The 19,123-nt window shown below is 44.7% G+C and overlaps 1 protein-coding gene across 18 annotated transcripts in view; it reads right to left on the bottom strand.

Moving 5' to 3' along the window:
• Window positions 1-19,123, bottom strand: part of nrxn3a (neurexin 3a) — a 504,060-nt gene that overhangs the window by 465,929 nt on the left and 19,008 nt on the right. For all 18 annotated transcript variants that reach the window (XR_006657440.1, XR_006657442.1, XR_005995385.2 and 15 more), the window contains exons 2-5: window positions 15,923-17,191; window positions 6,799-6,819; window positions 6,361-6,390; window positions 5,824-5,835 (exon numbers count right to left, since the gene is read on the bottom strand). Coding sequence is in view for 14 of the 18 variants with exons in the window: in XM_041848285.2 (XP_041704219.2) it covers window positions 5,824-5,835; window positions 6,361-6,390; window positions 6,799-6,819; window positions 15,923-16,628 (769 nt within the window). In the remaining 4 variants the exon portion in view is untranslated. The remainder of the gene's footprint in view (window positions 1-5,823; window positions 5,836-6,360; window positions 6,391-6,798; window positions 6,820-15,922; window positions 17,192-19,123) is intronic.

Here is a 19,123-nt window from a genome sequence, read left to right as displayed (position 1 = left end):
ATGGAAGTGACTACCCATTAGGCATACTACTAGGGCTCATCATTTATTCACATTACTTTACTTTAATAAAACATTTCAGTTTTTGTGTATATTACGTTTGTTTTATTTGATGACATTTATTTATACCTCTTGATCGCGCACTCTTCTGGTCTCTTACTTAGCAGGTGTAAAAGAAACACAGACCGGACACGTAGGCGCACAATGGATTATGGTCATTGTAGTTAATTATCACGTTTTCTGCACTAAGCTATGTAGAACATTGGCCTGTTGGAAACTACAACTCCCTATAACATCGCACAGTTCGGCATGATCTGATTTATCTCTAGAGAAACTGCAGAGCAATGTGCGCATTGAGCTCTCAGAAAAAAAACTATTAAAATGGAATTCAAATAATTGAACCGATGTCGGTCAATTAGTTGTTTAAAAACGGGTGAAAAAACGGAATTTCGGTTAATCGCTCAGCACACATTTTTGGTTCTGATGGGGTACGACAGTTCAACTAAGCTCATGAGGCATCTCTATAAGTTACATTCTTTTAGAATCAATGGGTATATGTAAAATGTATATCATTAATTTAAAAGTCTAAATATGGATGTAGCAATTGCAGATTGCCCCTTTAAGTTAGATGTCATTTTCTGTGCTTTAGGATATAAAGATCGGCAAAATGTTACAGGAAAATCAACACGAGAGAATACACCCTGGTGGTATTTTTATTGATTCAGTTAATCAATGAAGAAATCAACAAATGTATAAAGTGAGGCCAAGAGGTGCACATGCACACACAAGTCTGAGGCCACCACCGCCCAGGGGGTGTGTCTTGTCTGCCTGTCAGTTAGCTGAGGGATTATGGGAGCAAATGGAATTACCTACCGTCCAAACGCCAAGATAACCATTTCATTATCAGTGTCTTACACACACATTGCTTTTCACCTCCCTGACACACACACCAGCAGAGCAGCATCAAACAGCCCCAAGAGGGACAAACACACACACACACACACACACACACACACACACTGCACCAGACAGGGGCAAAGGAACAGCTGACAAACACTCTGTGGCAGGATTCAAATATTTGAAGAATCAAAGAGTCAGCAAAGGAGGAAGGTGGGAAAGGACTGGGAAAGGAACATGTAATCCCCAAAACTATGTTCTGAGTGACAAGTTAAGGCTTCCTCTCCCTGACTCAAGGTAAGAATCCCATGTAATGTCCCTGAGAAATAAGGCCAGCTTATATTAAAGGAGTCAATATGAGATGATTGACCTTTTCCCTTCCCCTGGGTCCAGTCTGTATGTCCAGCTCAAACATAGAGCACTCCTTGACAAATACTCCACTGGCCTACGACACTGTAATACTCACACACCTGTTTTACTAAGACCTGAGAGCCCCCCTAACACACACATGCATACACACATACGCACACACACACATGCGTGCTGACACACACTTACTAACCCTTGCTCATCACTATCTCCTCTGTTTTTTCTCCCTTTTAGTCTAGTGTGTGTGTGTGTGTGTGTGTGTTTGTGTGTGAGAGGAGAGAGTCTCAGTCCCAGCGCTGATCAGCATTTGATTATCAATGTCTCCTCAAGGTTAGCAAGAGGAGACACCTCCTTAATGCAATCAAACCTGATTAGATAATTAGCATACTATTTGCATAATTTTTCTGCAATTCATTATCCAGCTAGTGAGTTCATCTATGTCCCCTGAGATGATCCATCTATCTCCTCCCCTCACCCCACAAACTACACACACACTTATACACACACACTCACACAGGAAAAATCGGAGACATGGAAAGAGAGGAGCGTAAATGGCTGTCCCTGCAGTTTTCTGTGTCCCCTCTAAACCCGCCTGTGTTATTGTTATTGTGGCTGTTTGTCGGCATATGCCCGCTGCCAGCATGAGGCATGGCAACTGAGCTAAGCCTCAGTGTGTGTGTGTGTGTGTAGGAGGCGCAAAGCAGAAAGGGAGAGAAGTTTAAGGGTGTACCATTTGAAATACAAACTGTTCTGGGGTCTCTCTACTACCCTCACTCTGTGTCTCTCTCTCTCTCTCTCTCTCTCTCTCTCTCTCTCTCTCTCTCTCTCTCTCTCTCTCTCTCTCTCTCTCTCTCTCTCTCTCTCTCTCTCTCTCTCTCTCTCTCTCTCTCTCTCTCTCTCTCTCTCTCTCTCTCTCTCTCTCTCTCTCTCTCTCTCTGATTTCTCTCTCCAGCTGGTGTCTGCAATCTCTCGCCCTCTCATGGCTGCATTACAGCATCAGTCAGTCAACCATAGAAAAGACAACTGTCCACCATTACTCAATGACACCACTGATATCATTGAGTTACCACTGGTTTCACAGTGCAGAAATATTGCCTTTACATCACCTTAATAAGTGTTACAAAGATGAGAACCTGTGGTATATCATGAATTAAAAGGCTAAGTAAGGGGTGTCCAAGGCAAGACACACAGGTCCCAAACCATCATTTGGAAACCAATGAGCTATATTATCACCAGCCAGGTCACCCGTGATACAAGTCAGTATTCGACGTCCATCCATGTCTGAGGACGTCGGGAGATGACGTGGAAACCGGCCACTAGGGGAAACAGTGAGCGCTGTTACCTTCAAGTAGGTTTCGGTTTTGCTAAGGGTTTTTTGGACGGGGATGGCGGATGGGCATAAGCAACTGCCTCTGATTCCAAAGGTTGCAAGTTTAAATCCAGCGATAGAAAGTTGTTTTGATATTTTTGTTTTAAGGGTATCCCGAACCTTAACCCTTACCTTAACCATTGGAGTTAATGCCTAACCTTAGGAATTTGGAGTTAATGCCTGAACTTAACCCTAACCTTAAAAATTAGGAGCTAACTTTGAAATTTGAAACAACTTCCAAATTTGATGTTTGAGAAACATGGATGAACGTCTAAGTGTGACGTGAGACTGTGAGAGCTGGTAGAATATCACATGCACTCACTGGACATTAAAGTGGGCCACAAAATCTCTGCTGTTTAAGGCTTTACAGGATGAAGATTATATTTTTGCTTTGGAAGACAAAAGCGATCTTCTGATTGCTAAATGTATAAGCTTCATATGATATCAGACGGAGATGGTGAGGTCTGGGCCAAAACAACAAAACTTCTGCTTTGGCCAAATACAGACCATAAGTGCTAGCACAGTCTTTATCATACTATAAACTAAGGTATTGCTTTTATATATTATTTATTGCAACAATGAGTGCATACATTTTCGCATTGGTGGCCTAAGTGGGAATTTTACCCACGACCCTGTTGATGCTAACGCTCTTAATAACTGAGCCACACAGGAGAAGAACCACAGCGTGTAATGGTACGTATGACATAAAGTAGCTATAGCATGCCAGCGAGAGGAGAGTAGAAGTGTAACCTCTATGTGAAACCAGCAGAATGTAAGCACTCCCTGCCCTCAGCAATGTCAGAGCAGATAGCCCACAGTGACTTCTAGCCTGGCAAACTTCTAGAGAATTACCACCATGAATCCCATCACATCATAGCCTGCTAGTGTTGGGAAACACTGTCAGGAGAGGGGGAGAGGGAGAGAGAGGTGGAAAGGAGGAGAGAGGAGGGAAAGAGACAGAAAGGAGGATAAAGAAACAATGAGATAGAGAGAGGAAGGTGATATGTATGACTCCACACTCTTCTATTATCCCCCTCTCTGAGTCCCTCTGTCTTCTTGTCCTCGCAGCTGCGACTGGATGCAAATAAAGCCGGAATGGAGGTCCTGTGTGCTTAACAGGAGCCGACAAGGGGGCTGATGGGAAATAATGTCTGCCATCTCCCGGAGGGATTAAACACAGGAAGCAGGAAGTAAGACAGACAGGAGGAGGAGGGAAGGAGAGAGGGAACCAGTCAGCACTGGAGGAGGATATTGATACAACACAGAGGTTTACAGTATAGCTCTCTGGGTCTCATTTTGGGCTTGGAATGGGGAGAGAAGAATATTGCTCTGTATTTCATTTTAGGTAAGGTAGGAACACACATACACACAATCTCCCTGTAGTTCGGCCAATCATTGTCCTACACCTAGAGGGCCGCTGTGTGTGCAGGCTTTGTTTCCCAGTACTAACACACCCGATTTTCACTATCAGCCAACTACCAAACTGACTTTACAGTCTGGTTTCCCTTACTAAAGACTGTGACTTTGCCTTTTAACTGATAATGTGACAGCTGGGCATTTCTCTGCTTTCATGCTAATTTTATCCCTTCTTAATGTCCAGGGAGCTCTGGGGTATTACAGTAAAGTTGGTCAGAGTAGAGGAGGCAGCTAATGCTTCACGTTTCTCTACATAATCAGTCTCTCACTGTAAAGCAGTCACTGTGGTAAGTACAGTTAGCATTAGCGGTGGTTTGAAAATTACAAAACCTTTTTCAGGCTACACACATCTTACTGGTGTGTGCTCATAGCGGTTTTCCTAATGGCCCATTGGTCAGAGTCAGCCAGCATGTGCCCCAATGGTCTTCTCCCCAAGGCAGTCCCAGTCCCTGGCCATGAATCAGCCTGTCTTTGTGTGTGTGTGTGTGTGTCTGTCAACACAGTACTCCAGTGACAAACTTAAAAAAGACCACATCTATCAAAGTGTGTGTCTCCATGGTCAACTATATGTGTCTCTCTCTCTCTCTCTCTCTCTCTCTCTCTCTCTCTCTCTCTCTCTCTCTCTCTCTCTCTCTCTCTCTCTCTCTCTCTCTCTCTCTCTCTCTCTCTCTCTCTCTCTCTCTCTCTCTCTCTCTCTCTCTCTCTCTCTCTCTCTCTCTCTCTCTCTCTCTCTCTCTCTCTCTCTCTCTCTCTCTCTCTCTCTCTCTCTCTCTCTCTCTCCTCTCTCTCTCTCTCTCTCTCTCTCTCTCTCTACCTCTCTCTCTACCTCTCTCTCTACCTCTCTCTCTCTACCTCTCTCTCTCTCTCTTCTCTCTCTCTCTCCTCTACCTCTCTCTACTCTCTCTCTCTCTCTCTCTCTCTCTCTCTCTCTCTCTATCTCTCTCTCCCCATTCATCTTTCCCCCCTCCATCTCACTCTTTCTCCCCCTCACCTACTGTATCTCTCTATCCCGCTCTCTCCGCTCCCTTTCCTCTCTATCTCACAAAAGGCGTGCATTTGAACGATATTGCAGTGTCACGTCATATCTTGTAATTGCATCATTCACCCAAGGACATTTCATCATGGAGACAATGAAAATGTCAGTCTGACACGACATTGTACTTTAGATATGAAAAGCAGATTATCACGTCCTAATCCATGGAATCCACCTCAGACAATGTAGGGAGAAAGGGGAAACATCATTCCTGAACATCATCGCAAATCTCTCCCAGCCTATAGTCATCAAACTGAGAGACTGTCTCCCCAATCCCATTCCGTCGATAATCCAGTACTCAACACATCTATAGCAGATCATTCCTGAATTGCATTCCCTCTTAGTACACTTACAATACATTCCTAACCACAGCTCCACACACTCCCTCCCTCACCTCGACTCAGTGAGCACTCTGTTTTCCTGCTTCAATTAAGGATAATTTAATTAATTTGCCTAATCCAAGCACCCTTGGTGAGCTGCCATTAGGCAGGAAACGCTAAACAGAGAGAAGTAAACACAATACAACAACACACAGAGACACACATCACACCAGGGGAGTGTTCTATTTCACACTCCAGCCCGCTGTTATCTCAAACATCAAGGCATTAGACAAGAGCGTAAATACACTTGTTTTTACACACAGAGAAACACATTTTAAAGAGCAAACGGTATTAGACATGACACTCACTCAATCTAGCCCAGGGTTTCTTAAAGCGAGGGTAAGAGAAAGACTGATCTGTACCTTTGCTTTTAGCTAGGGAGAGGCGAGGAGGAGAGAGGTCGCAGAAGAGAGAAGGTAGTGTATCCGCAGGGGAAGAGGAGGAACAGGAGAGACAAACCAACAGTGAATAGTTTGACAAAGAAGAGTGCTTGATGAGTGGAAAACACAAATTAATATATGTATATTAATATATGCATATCATTAATATCAATACACAGTAGCACCTTGGCACTGTAGTATAATCAGATTACACTACACTTCAAACTCAGGCCTTCACACACCAAACACACACACACACACACACATCAGGCAGTACTGTCAGCCTATGTTAGTCAGTGCATGCAAAAACACACATTTCAGTCAGTTTGCACCTTAGATTGCAAAATACTTCAATTATTGATTTTTGTGTACTACTGTAACACTGTTATTTACATCGCATATAGAGGAAAAGGTGCATTTGTCATCTGAAGAGAAATTCTTCAAAACATCACAACAAACATGCACACAGCACACAACCACACCGAAACAAATGATGGTTAGAAAAGAAGAGAGGCATACCTTGCTCCGCCATCATCATATGTGAAAATCCTTGAGGGAGCAAACGAACGACAGAAAGATAGAGGAAAAAGGAGAAAGAAAGCACTTCAGAACCTATATTCCAATACTTTGTAGGTACAGTATTGTGATGTCCCATATTTTCCCGTGAAAGAAAGCATGGCATCAGACCCACTGACAAACAAGCTTCCCACAGCTAAGGGAAAGCTTTCGTAGTAGGACTAGAGTCGTTGAACTAAAGAATTAGCTTATGTAACAGGACTGACATCTTTGTAGGAGCATTTTGGTTATAAAGACATGACTGCCCAAAAAAATGAAAAAAGAGTTTCCATCCTAAAAGAATGTAATGTTTTTATTTCTACCATGGATAACAAGTGTACGAAGATCCTAACTTATTTTGCGAGATGTCTAAGATGATATTGTTTTCCTCTGAACACTTACCTGGAATATTATTGTTGACCTCTGGATTCACGGTGGCAGAAAATAAGAAGCAACATAACAAAAAAGAAAAGAGAGAGGGAAAGAGATCCACCATTAGAAACACTCTTTTTGCATTTGCATGGAACCTATCATGCAAACCTAACACACCTGACACCATACACAGACACTACCCTGTGCATGTATATAGTGAGAGTATAGCACAGTCAAATATATTACATTGGAGTGAATATATTGTTGTAAGAGAACACCATTGTCATCATCTCATCTGTCCCATCCTGAGAAAAGGGGATCAGATCACCAGACCACCGTTTGACCCCCAAAAACACATTCTGAAAAACATTGAGGAAGCATGGTGTCTTCTTTCAGCTTCAGTCACACAAACACGTAAACACACACACAAACTCAGCTGGGACATAAATCCAAGCTGGCGGAAGCCCCATTTCCCTGTAAGCAGGTTGTGAATGTATGATGTAAGCGATTGGAGCAGTAGTAGAGGGCAGCTCTGTCCATACTCTTTCTCCCAGCCCTTTGGTTCTCTCTCACTGCAGACACAAACCCACCAAACAGAGAGCTTCCTGTTAGAAGACCTCATACTGAGGAAGGCTTAACGTTCAGAGCGTTTTTATGAAACGCGTCTGTGCATGTCATGACAAACCTTTGACTTAAGCCAGGCGTATGTACACTACACGATTTTGGCCCCGATTTAGCTGTCCCAGACAGGTTTTTTGAGTCGTTGCCTACTCGGTGTGCGCGGCCGTCACCGGGTCAGAGATACAGATCCTGTCTTTGAGCTGTCCCAGACGTCTGGATATTTTCAAACATGTTTGATTTTATTGACACAAAATCTGCAACGCTTTTGTAGTGTGAGATGTGCAATGACAAGGTTTGAGAACGGTGATCAGCAATAGCCAATGAGAGCTCACCAGAGAAGCCAGTGAGATAATGACCCATCACCCAGAATGTGTGTAGACTCTCGAGCAAGTGTCAAATCGACCTCTGAAGTTGACAAGCAATGTTATTTAATTCAAAATGTATTGGCTTGGCTAGATATTTCTACTCTGTATGGCAAGTGTGAATGTCTGAATGAAAAGCGTGAACGTCTGACGGTGGCTGCTTTGATCCACAGACAGCTCGTTCTAACTACGTTAACAGTCTAACCACATAATTCTTGCTTCAAATGTTACAAATCGCCAGTTCACATTTTTTGGGGGCTCATATTATATTCTTTCTACAGTACCTTCTGAAAATACCTCTATATGGCTATACCTGCTGAACGGGGCTTACAATATATATTGTGATGTCACGAGAGGCTACACAGCTTTCAGCGGGATTGCTCAAGTAGTGCAAGGAGACCAGGTTCAATCAAAACAAGGATTTTATTAAAGGTCTTGGGAAACTAACGAAAGTATAACACAATTCTGTTCTCTTGTGGCTCTTTAAGGGTTAACAGTTCAGGGATGTCTCTTCCACATCCAAAATCATAACTCTCACTCGCTCAAATAACTTTTCCCCAGTCTTACTGTATTCCACGTTGCAGCTAGTGGCCAACCCAGCAAAACGTCCTTCCAAATGTCCCACACGTATTTCCACAGGTGCATGTATCCAAAGGTGAGTATTTCCCAAAGGTAAGTATCTCCAAATCCTTATATTCCTCATGGAAGTGGACGTGCAGCACTCTTGTCCTCCAGAGAGCCCAGGTTGGAGACTGTGTCTCTTCACTTCCCCAAACCTTCAGCTCATCAGCTCCTCATTTGTTTCAGCTGCGTGGGAAGATTGGCCATAGAGGGGTGGAGTTCCCGACCATACCAGCAGATGGAGCCATAGCTGTCTGGGTTTGCAGCCACCTCAGGGGATGTAACGTCCCTCCAGGACACAGCCTCTCGTGACATCACACATCCCCCCTCCTCGGGACCGACGTCCTCGTCGGGGTAAAGGCAGCGAAGAAGGCATCACGCCGGGAGAGGGCGTCCGCATTGCCGTGGTGCTTGCCAGACTGCTCTCTCTTCAACTCCTCCAACTCTAGGACCAGGGACTCAGCCTCCTGTTGTCTCTCCTTGAGTTTCTTACTGAACGCATCAGCCTTGGTTTTAGCAGAGTTTAGCTTCTGTTGAGCAGCTTTCAGTTCCTTCTCTCTCTCTGCCTCCGCATTCTTCATCTTGTTCTCCAACACCTTGTACTTCTCCTCCGCCTTCTTCTGGACCTCCTTACTACTGCGCAGGGTCTCCTCACACTCCTCGATGGTCCTGCGCAGCCTCTCCAGCTCCTCCTGTTGCTTAGGGAAGGAGCTCTGTTGGAGTTTAGCCTGGAGGATATCTAACTCTTCTGTCTTCATGTCTAACTGTTGCTTTAACAAACGATACCTCTCAGCGGTCCCCTTCAGACCAGACAGTTCTTTGTCCAGATTCTGTAGCTCCGTCTCTGTGTCGGTCTGGGCACCTGCCATCCCTATCAGAGCCCGGGCGGGAGTGAGTAACTCGGAGGATTGCACCGGAGCCTTCCCAGGATGAGTCTTGCCTCTCCGTTTCCGAGGTACTCGGGTTATCCTCTCCTGAGACTCTCTCCAGAGTGGGTAAAGGCTGGGCAGTCTCGTCCAATTAGGACAGGGACGGGGAGGGAATCAACCACCCCCGCCGTCGTGTGTATGGTTCCCCGTGTGCTGGTCATTGTAAGTTCAGTAATGGGGTATTCTCTGGTGTCCCCATGGACACAGGAAACTGGGAGGACTTTCCCCGGGGTCAGACACGTTGGGCCCACCAAATCCTTACGCACCAGGGTGGCCCGGCTACCAGAATCCAGTAAGGCCTCCACATCATGGTGATTCACAGTTACCGGGCAGGTGGGGGGTCGATCTGGGCCGCCATCTACGACTCCCAAGAGCGAGGCAAAACGATGTGTGGGTGCTGAGCTGGAGGACTCCGCAGTGGGCATAGGTTCATCGGCTGGTTTCCCACACTGCCAGGAGATATGTCCCATCTCCCCACACCGGTACCACTGTCGAGGTTCCCCCTCCTGGTGTACTCTTCTTGGACCCGCCTGGTTTCTGGCTCCCCCTGGAGCCGGGATAAGTCCTGACGCGGCGGGGTTCGAGACCTTGGGGTCCTTTGGACGGGTTTTCCCCATTTGTGGTGGGGCCGCACTCCTGGGGTCTTTTCGGGAAGCATTCAGCATCTCCGCTGTGGCCTGGTACTTTTCCACAGCTTCCACGGTCAGATCAGCCGTGGTCAAGGCCTGTTGACTGATGAACCGTTTTGCCTCATAAGGCAGGGCGCGTAGGTAACGATCCACCACAACGGCCTCCACCACCGCCGCTGCTGTATTCCTCTGCGGATCCAGCCATTTCCTTGCGATTCGGACAAGTTCATGCATCTGCGCCCGAGGAGGTTGGTCTGGTTGGAAGGTCCAACTGTGAAAGCGCTGGGCCATACCAAACTTTGTGAGTCCATATCTGCTGAGGATCTCAGACTTCAGGGCATCATAGTCAGTAACCTGGTCAGGGCCCAGGTCCCGGACAGCATTCAGCGATTCCCCGGTTAGAAAGGGGGGCTAACAGACCAACCCACTGTTGCTTGGGCCAGGCTTCCCTAGTGGCCGTGGCCTCAAATGCATGCAGGTATGCCTCAATGTCATCGGTAGCTCCCATCTTAGATATAAAGTCACTTGCCTTTATTGGGCGGGTATTTTGGACCACCCTCTGTCTCTGCAACTGCAATTCCTCTGCCTTCAGAAGGTTGGCTTTCTTTTGCTCCTCCAAGAGAGCCACGTTTGCTTGCATCTGGGCTTGCTGGCCAGCAACAAGGGCTTTCAATATGTCCTCCATTTCAGTCGGCGGGGAGCCTACGGCCAACTTGGAAAACTGGGTGATCAAACCTTCAGTATCCTCCTCTGACATGCACTATTAACGCTTGAGCGTGCCCGTATTCTCCACCATCTGTGATGTCACGAGAGGCTACACAGCTTTCAGCGGGATTGCTCAAGTAGTGCAAGGAGACCAGGTTCAATCAAAACAAGGATTTTATTAAAGGTCTTGGGAAACTAACGAAAGTATAACACAATTCTGTTCTCTTGTGGCTCTTTAAGGGTTAACAGTTCAGGGATGTCTCTTCCACATCCAAAATCATAACTCTCACTCGCTCAAATAACTTTTCCCCAGTCTTACTGTATTCCACGTTGCAGCTAGTGGCCAACCCAGCAAAACGTCCTTCCAAATGTCCCACACGTATTTCCACAGGTGCATGTATCCAAAGGTGAGTATTTCCCAAAGGTAAGTATCTCCAAATCCTTATATTCCTCATGGAAGTGGACGTGCAGCACTCTTGTCCTCCAGAGAGCCCAGGTTGGAGACTGTGTCTCTTCACTTCCCCAAACCTTCAGCTCATCAGCTCCTCATTTGTTTCAGCTGCGTGGGAAGATTGGCCATAGAGGGGTGGAGTTCCCGACCATACCAGCAGATGGAGCCATAGCTGTCTGGGTTTGCAGCCACCTCAGGGGGATGTAACGTCCCTCCAGGACACAGCCTCTCGTGACATCACAATATATATTTTTAATGTTCATGTTCACCATCAGCAATAGTTTTGATACTTTTGCTTTAAATAATCAGTGTATATGGTCATTTTTAGATATAGGCTAAAGTTGATCATTTCATAACAAGGAAAGCAATCACTTTTGCGAGGCGCACTGCATGGCCGAAGCGAGAGGAGAAGAGAACAGTCAAAACTATTCGATTTGGAGATGAGGGTGAAATCCAAAGTTGTGCTATATATTCATTGGCTATGTCATAGCTAATTTGTAACTGTAAATACTGATACAATACTAGTGGTAATTAGTGGTTGATGGTGATTTCAGAACCAATGTCGTGGTAGATGCCTAGTCTCCCTTATGGCTCAGCTCAGGCGCCTACATAGTACACACACCACAGACATACATAATATACACAGAGACACACACACACACACACACACACACACACACACACACACACACACACACACAGTAGTCAGCTCAGACAGATCCAGCTCAGAGAGGCCCGGCTCATGAGCACCATCAGCAGCAGATTTTAATTTAAAATGGAAAATGAATGTTTTTACGCAACACATATATCGAATGTATCGAATCGTATCGCATCGAACCGAACCGCATCGAACCGAACCGCATCAATTCGTTCTCTAATCAAACCGAATCGCCCTTGTTAAATTATTTAAAGATTGTTGTCATATTGTTGTTAAAAAGCCCTATTCGTGGGCCCAGAGAACCCTCACCCAGGTAGGGTTTTAGAGCATGGGCATCGGGTTGGCACCCTGGCACTAGATCTAGACTCTTCATTAAATCATGGGGCTTTCAATACCAGGCCAGGGCCGAGACAAGCCAGGACCAATAAACAAAGCTGGGGTATGAGCAGAGACAACAGCAGCAGGAACATGGTTTCACTTTAACATGTTGAGGGTAAAATAGAAACGAAGGGACTGTTCATATACTTTTGCCATCGCTGACGTATCTTTTTCCATTGTTTCATAATTGAAACCTTAAACATATAATGATTAGAAAACTATTAAGATTAAATGGTAGCCTCGGTTCTTTCCCACCAATGTGCCCCAGTGTAAGTCTCCTGATTAGCCCGACCACAGGCAGTGATTAAGGAAGGAAATGAACACCAGTATAATTGAGTTGGTCGCCATTAAAGGCTTTCAGTGGGCAGCAATCAGAGATCTATTAAAGATTAATTTAAACGATTTCACTAGCCAGTTATTAGATATGTATTAGAGATGTAAAGATTAAATTCAAGCGATTTTACCGGACAGCTATTAGATATCTATTAGGTATTAATTTAGTCACCGAGCAAATTCCATCTGCCTGAACATAGGACAAGCTGTTCAAACGGAGTGTGTGTGTGCGTGTGTGTGTGCACGCATTTGTATGTGTGTGTGCGTGCATGTTCAATGTAATCTCCTTTAAATCTACTCTTCAGATGGTGTCCTCTAGTATTGTCTCGTATCAATAGAGTGTTGAAGCCCACAATGTGACCTCCTGACGGTGGCATTTAAATGGCTCAGTCCCAAGAGAGGACACGGGGGAATTGAGGAATTAGCCAGATTAGCAAGAAGAAGGGTGTGTGGATGGTGTGATAATGTGGTCTGTGTGTGTGTCTCCCTCTTCATTTAGCTTTTCTTCATTTCTTTAACTGACCTACTTTTACACTGACAGATTATTTACACTGTATTGCTTTGTTTTTTTCTACCAGTGAACACACACACACACAGACACACACACACACACACACGCACACTGTATATGAACACACATACACATCTGTTTAGTGAACAGGTTGGTATAGCCCTGTGTACTACAAAAATATCTGTTTTCTTTTCATTCTTTATTGAACTATTGCGTAGCAGTTACATTAACATAAGCCTCTACCTTGAAACAAATGCCTTGTGGGAAACCAAAACGTCTGAAAACAGATCGATGTTCTTACTACTGCAGCTCAGCAGGGCTTTAACAAATGTGTATCTATTTATTTATCACTCTTCAAATTAAATAAACAGCCTCATAATTCCCCTCTACTGGAAAAGTCAATACCTGAGCTGAACTGAGGTGAGTGGCTATTTTTCATACAGTAGGATTCTTAAAGGGAAGAGTTAGAGCTATACTTTACTCTTTAGGCCGAATGTAGAAAACTTAAAGGGAAGGCCGAGAGTTATATTTCATACAGTATACTCTGGCCGCTATCTAGTTATTGCCTGAATTTAGTTCAAATTAGGAACAAACCAAGCAGTAAACAGCTGGTAAACACACACAAACACACCATCCCACACACACAACACCATCCAAATTAGATGACAGATTGAGTGTTGGTGTTGCCAAACTCTTATTATTATTATTATTACTACTAGGATGATAATCCCAGATTATTGTTCTAGCGTAGTCTAGGTGCTTCAGCAAACCACGTTACAGGCAGACAGACTACAGTACGGCCGTTGCAGAACGGAACATACGCTGCGGCCGTGGCAATGGTTGTCGAGGCCATTTGAGCCATCTGCCCCGCCTGGGGAAGTGTCAGGTGTCTGTTGCCGTGCCTACGGCAGTCACCAGTACAACACACACAGCAGGTCTGTCCACATGTTAGCTACTCTCTTTCAGGAAATAGGCCTACTGTGTACAAAGCTTTGGTTTTAGCGGCAAGTTTTACTAGATTACTACTCATTTACTACAACCATATTACATGTACTTATCTTATTATGAAAGTTGTGTGCCTGCTTCTCTATGTAGGCCTATCACAAAGCTGTGACGTACGTGAGTGGTGAGTTCTATGGGCTGGGGAGTGTAAAAAAGTGGGAAAGTGTGTGTGTAGACTGTATTTATGTCTGAGTGTAGATTACGTATTTTCACGATCCAGCGGCGGTATATTTAAAGCGGCAGTACATTGGCGTGCCGTCCACATAAATACAGCTTGACCCCAGTAAATAGCATTATTTATTTTATGATTGTCTGAGCTCCTTGTTCACTGCCCGGCCCGTAACAGGGCTGGTCCACACACACACACACACACACACAGGTCCAACCCCTGACTAAGCACCCTATTTTTTATTTTATTTTTTTATTTCACCTTTATTTAACCAGGTAAGCCAGTTGAGAACAAGTTCTCATTTACAACTGTGACTAAGCACCCTATCAGAGTGGGTCTATAGCGTCTCTAGCTATCGATAGCTCTATGGGCCTTTCTAATAGAGATGCAACACAGACATGCTCCTGGGGTTTTTAACATTGTCAATTACATATAGGTCAGCCATTTTCTTTTCTTGCACCCTTTTGTGAGGATGTGTCCACAGTGAGAGAGAACCAGCCGCCAGGGCACACGCTGTCACACACGCTTCCTCTCCCAGTCGACTGAATAGCTTCAATTCAACCAAAGCAGCTTAACGCTCATCAAGACAGAGGAAAAAGAGGCCCCTCCCTTTTATAAAGAGGCCCCTCCCTGACATAGAAACAACGTTATCTTTACATTCCAGATTCACTGCCCTTTTCTCTGTCGGTTAATGTTTGGGCTTGATGCCAAATCGGATGTAAATTGCCTTTATGCTCTGTAAAGAGAGAAAAACCTAACCTACTAAAGTGACAGGCCAAGAAATAAGAGAATAAGAGAATATTAGAAACAGTAGTATCCTTTTATACCTTTTATTTTCTCACAGGATCTGAATGTAAAGGAAAGGGAAAAGCCTGGAGTTGTTACTTGTTTTCTGATTGCCCACCCCAACAAAATCGGAATCATTTTGATATCCGCACCTAATATTCTGAAGAGTTCCTATAGCTGCAATAACAGGATTATTGTAAGAGGACAGATTGAATTAAAATGTAGTATACAATACATCAAAATGTATATTTTATATCAGCAGACAGAAACAGCAAATGAACTGACATTACCTCTGTATATTATAAATGCATGACCACATTGCATACAGTATGTAACAATTAAAAGAAAGAAAACCCTCTGCTATAAAGCAGATAACATTCACTCTCCCTTTACAAATAAAAAGGCCTTTCTTGTGCTCCTTCTAAGAAATCGTAAGAATAAAAAACCTAACCAAAATGTTTTTTATAAAAAATCAATTTGGGGTCTAACCAATACCAGCTGTGGAGGAAGAAGAGAGAGATGGAGGTTGTGATTTAATCAAAGCAGTTCCAGAATGCTCTGCAACACAAAAGGATGTGATTTTAACACCTGCCATCGCATGATTGGTAAAGAAAAGGGCTCAGGAGGCCCCCATTCTCTCTATAGGCGTCCTTTTCAGTCCCTGCAGGGCGGTCACATTAACCTGCACCTTGGTGGCTAACCGTGTCGCTAACCACGCTTAGATTAGCGCTCTGCTTTTCCAACCTCACAGGGACAGCATACACTGAGTCTGAGAGAGACGACTTAATCAACAACAAAGTAAAAATGCTTCAAAGTAGGTCAGTGAAGCCTCTGGAATAACATGAACATTATATATTGATTAGGACTGATGAAGGAAGGAAAGACAAAAAGCTGAAATGCAATTGGTAAAATTTGTGTTGTTAAAAGGTAAACATAAGGCTATGCACAAATGTAGACATTCAGGAACAGTAAAGGAAATAAAAATGTATCAGATCTTACCTTCATTGCAGAAGCGGCCCTTGTATTCTGTTTTGGAGCAGTCGCACACGGGTTCCCCATCCACCACGGTGCAGCTCCCGCTGTTCTCGCACAGGTTCTCCGTACAGCGCCCCTCCGACTCCAGACGGACCCTCAAGCTGCTGAGGAGAACCGGTTCCGTGTTCCCGTACTTCAGATCTGAGATCGTTCCTCTGAAGGGTGGGGCATCACGTGCCGTGGGCAGCGTAAGCGCCGACGTACGTATGTCCAGCGGTACGCCACCCAGGAACAGATCGCTAACAATTTTCATGTGCTGGCGACTACCTCCGGTGGGCCGCACCTCGTCCGCCTTGACCTGGCCGTCCAGCCCCAGCACCGTCCTCAGGCCGTAGCGGCTCAGTGTCGCAAAGTGCCAGCTGCTGTCGTTGACCCGCTTGTCGGACACCATGGCAGTCTCGGCGCAGTCGATGCTGAAGCGCAGCTGCAGCTTGCCCTCCACAACCATCAGCTGCAGGAAGTCGCAATAGCCGGCGTCGTCGAAGTAGAGCAGCAGTGCCGTAGACACGTCTGTCTTGAACTGGAAGCTGAGGTCGCTACGCGTGCTGGCGTCCCAGCGGAGGTAGCGGGCCCACTGGCCGGGGGCCCCGGTGAACTCCAGGCTCAGACACACACCCAGGAGGGCCGAGAGCAACAGCTGCAGCCTCGCAGACAAGCCCAGCACATCCATGGTCAACAAGGAGGAGGAAGAGGAAGAGGAGGAAGGAGTTTATATTCCTGAAAGCTTAGATAGCATTGAATTAGATTTGATTTAAAAGTCTTAGAGTAAGTATCCAATTCTAGAGGGAGTATCCACAGTTGTATCCAAAAGTGTACTCAGATATGTTTGACACTGCTGAGAGATTTAGTACAAAATCAGCAGGGAGTAGGGTAGGGTGGTAGTTGGGATAACAGTCGTAGGTAGGCTAAGTAACAGTCATAGGCCATGCACATCGCTGAGAAGCTATGGACAGTAGCTAGAATTGCAGGTGCCTTTCCTCCTAGATAAAGAAAGGAGGAGGGAGAGAGCGGGAAAGGGGAGAAGAGTCTAAACTAGTTTCTCCTTTTGTTGGAAAGGAAAGTTCGACCTTTGTAATCCTTTACAGTCCAAAGAGATTGCTATGGGTAATCATGGCGTTATGTCCAATTGGACTTGCTCTTCTGGTTGTCAGGGTGACCGGGACGTCCTTCTTCATGTTGCCTGCTGGGATTTGTAGTTCACAGGGGAGCCTCTGGATCTCCTCAGTTCCATCACTGTCAGAAAAAGGAAGCATAGGAATTACACACAGCGTGCACACACACACACACACACAACATTGATTTTCAGACAATCTGTAAATCTTAGGTTTTCAGACACAGATTGATATTTTCAGACAGGCCTTTTTTCCTCGCTACTACTTCAGCAAGAGGACCCATCTTTATTCATTTCACATTCATTTGTACAAAATGCTAGTGATGGGCCTTCCGAGTCTTTTCGGTGAGCTGGATCATTTGGCTCTGTTCACATAAAAGAGCTGTTTATTTGGCTCCCAGGCGGTTCTTCATTCAAGATGCTTGAGAATCGACCTAAAACCAAAAAAATTGCACATCTCTAATGTAATGCCTAGTGCTGAGCGATTAGTGCTTTTTGAGATCGGTTCGGTTCGGTTTTGGTTCGATTATTAAAAAACAATCACTGTATTCGGTATCGATAATTTTTTTGACATTAATTGCACAATACATTACAGTTGTCGGATCTTAACTTGATCACTCTTTTGTTGCAGAGAATGATGCATCAGGAAATGTAAATGAGCCTCATGATTGGCTAAAATTAGCTGTTATTTTTCTCTCCATGTGGGGGCAGTCGAGTCATTGGGAGTAGGGCTCGCTATCTTAAAATAATGTTCTCGCTCGCTCGCTCAAACGCTATAGGCCAAGGTCCTATTACTGCAACATTCAAATGTACAGAAATGTATCTGAAATGCAGCTATACACATCAAAAACCGTAGTTCTATATACAGCTTAATAACACAAGATAGATATTGGTCTCCACTAGGCTATGACATACAAGTGTCTAGTGTATCCTAAGGGGACGAATGAACTGTCAGAATTGAGTTCAATTGTGGCCTAGGGTGGTCTAGCTGTTAGGGTCGCTTCCTTCAATGTGCACATATAGGACTATGGTGTCCGTGTGGGTTTGATTCCGGCCCAAGCCCTTTTGGCACAAATAACGCTGTCTCCCGATTGACTTGATGTAGTTACACACTTCAAATATGGACAGTCCAGGGTTATTTTACCCCTGATCTTGATAAGCTTATTGGCTGCATGGCTTCACCCAGGTGGGTGCTACATGTTTTTCGGAGGAGTTTACCAAGGAGTCTACAACTGGGGAGGGCAAGAGGTGACCTGACTTCTGACTTGCTTCCCTCCTGGATCTGACATAATTTCCCCCCTGCTCAATCCTTCATTTGGGCTAAGTCAGAAGAGACATGGACTGCACGGGTGAGGAAGGTGCGCATGGAGAGTGGGATCGGACACAGGATGTGACCTGTTGGACTTGCATCTGCCTCTGTGGATGACCGTGGTAGATCTTCCACCCAGAACTGTCAATAGGTTAACTGAAATGTTTTGTTTTGATGTTTTAAGAGTGTCTTTTAGATTCTTGCTATAATGAAAAGCGCTATACAAATTCAATCTATTATTATTATTATTATATAACAATAGTAATAAATTACCATACCAGACACTTTTGGATAACATAAATAGTAAACAAATAAAATAATAAGCAACATTATTTTCCATTCATTCAGGTAAGTTGCCATACTAGATTTGCCGTGGTAAATCAGGAAATACTTTATTTCTATTGTGCAGAATGCTTGTAAAATAGATAAATCGCCCTTAATCTGTTAAAAAAACTACTATGTTATTCAGATGGCAATACCAACTAGAGGGCAAACATATATTGAAATACTTTGGTTGCAAGCAGGAGTAAGGCAGAGAGGAGGAGGCGAAGCGAGAGGGCTCACTCTCGCCAAAATAAGCTCAATGCATTTCTATTGCCTTCCATTTTACATTTTTGTCATTTAGCAGACGCTCTTATCCAGAGCGACTTACAGTTAGTGAGTGCATACATTTTCATACTGGCCACCCGTGGGAAACGAACCCATAACCCTGGCGTTGCAAGCACCATGCTCTACCAACTGAGCT

This window comes from Coregonus clupeaformis, chromosome 25 (assembly GCF_020615455.1).
Source record: "Coregonus clupeaformis isolate EN_2021a chromosome 25, ASM2061545v1, whole genome shotgun sequence".
Taxonomy (NCBI): domain Eukaryota; kingdom Metazoa; phylum Chordata; class Actinopteri; order Salmoniformes; family Salmonidae; genus Coregonus; species Coregonus clupeaformis.
The sequence above is the reverse complement of the archived record's forward strand: the minus strand, read 5'-3'. Positions and strand labels throughout refer to the sequence as shown.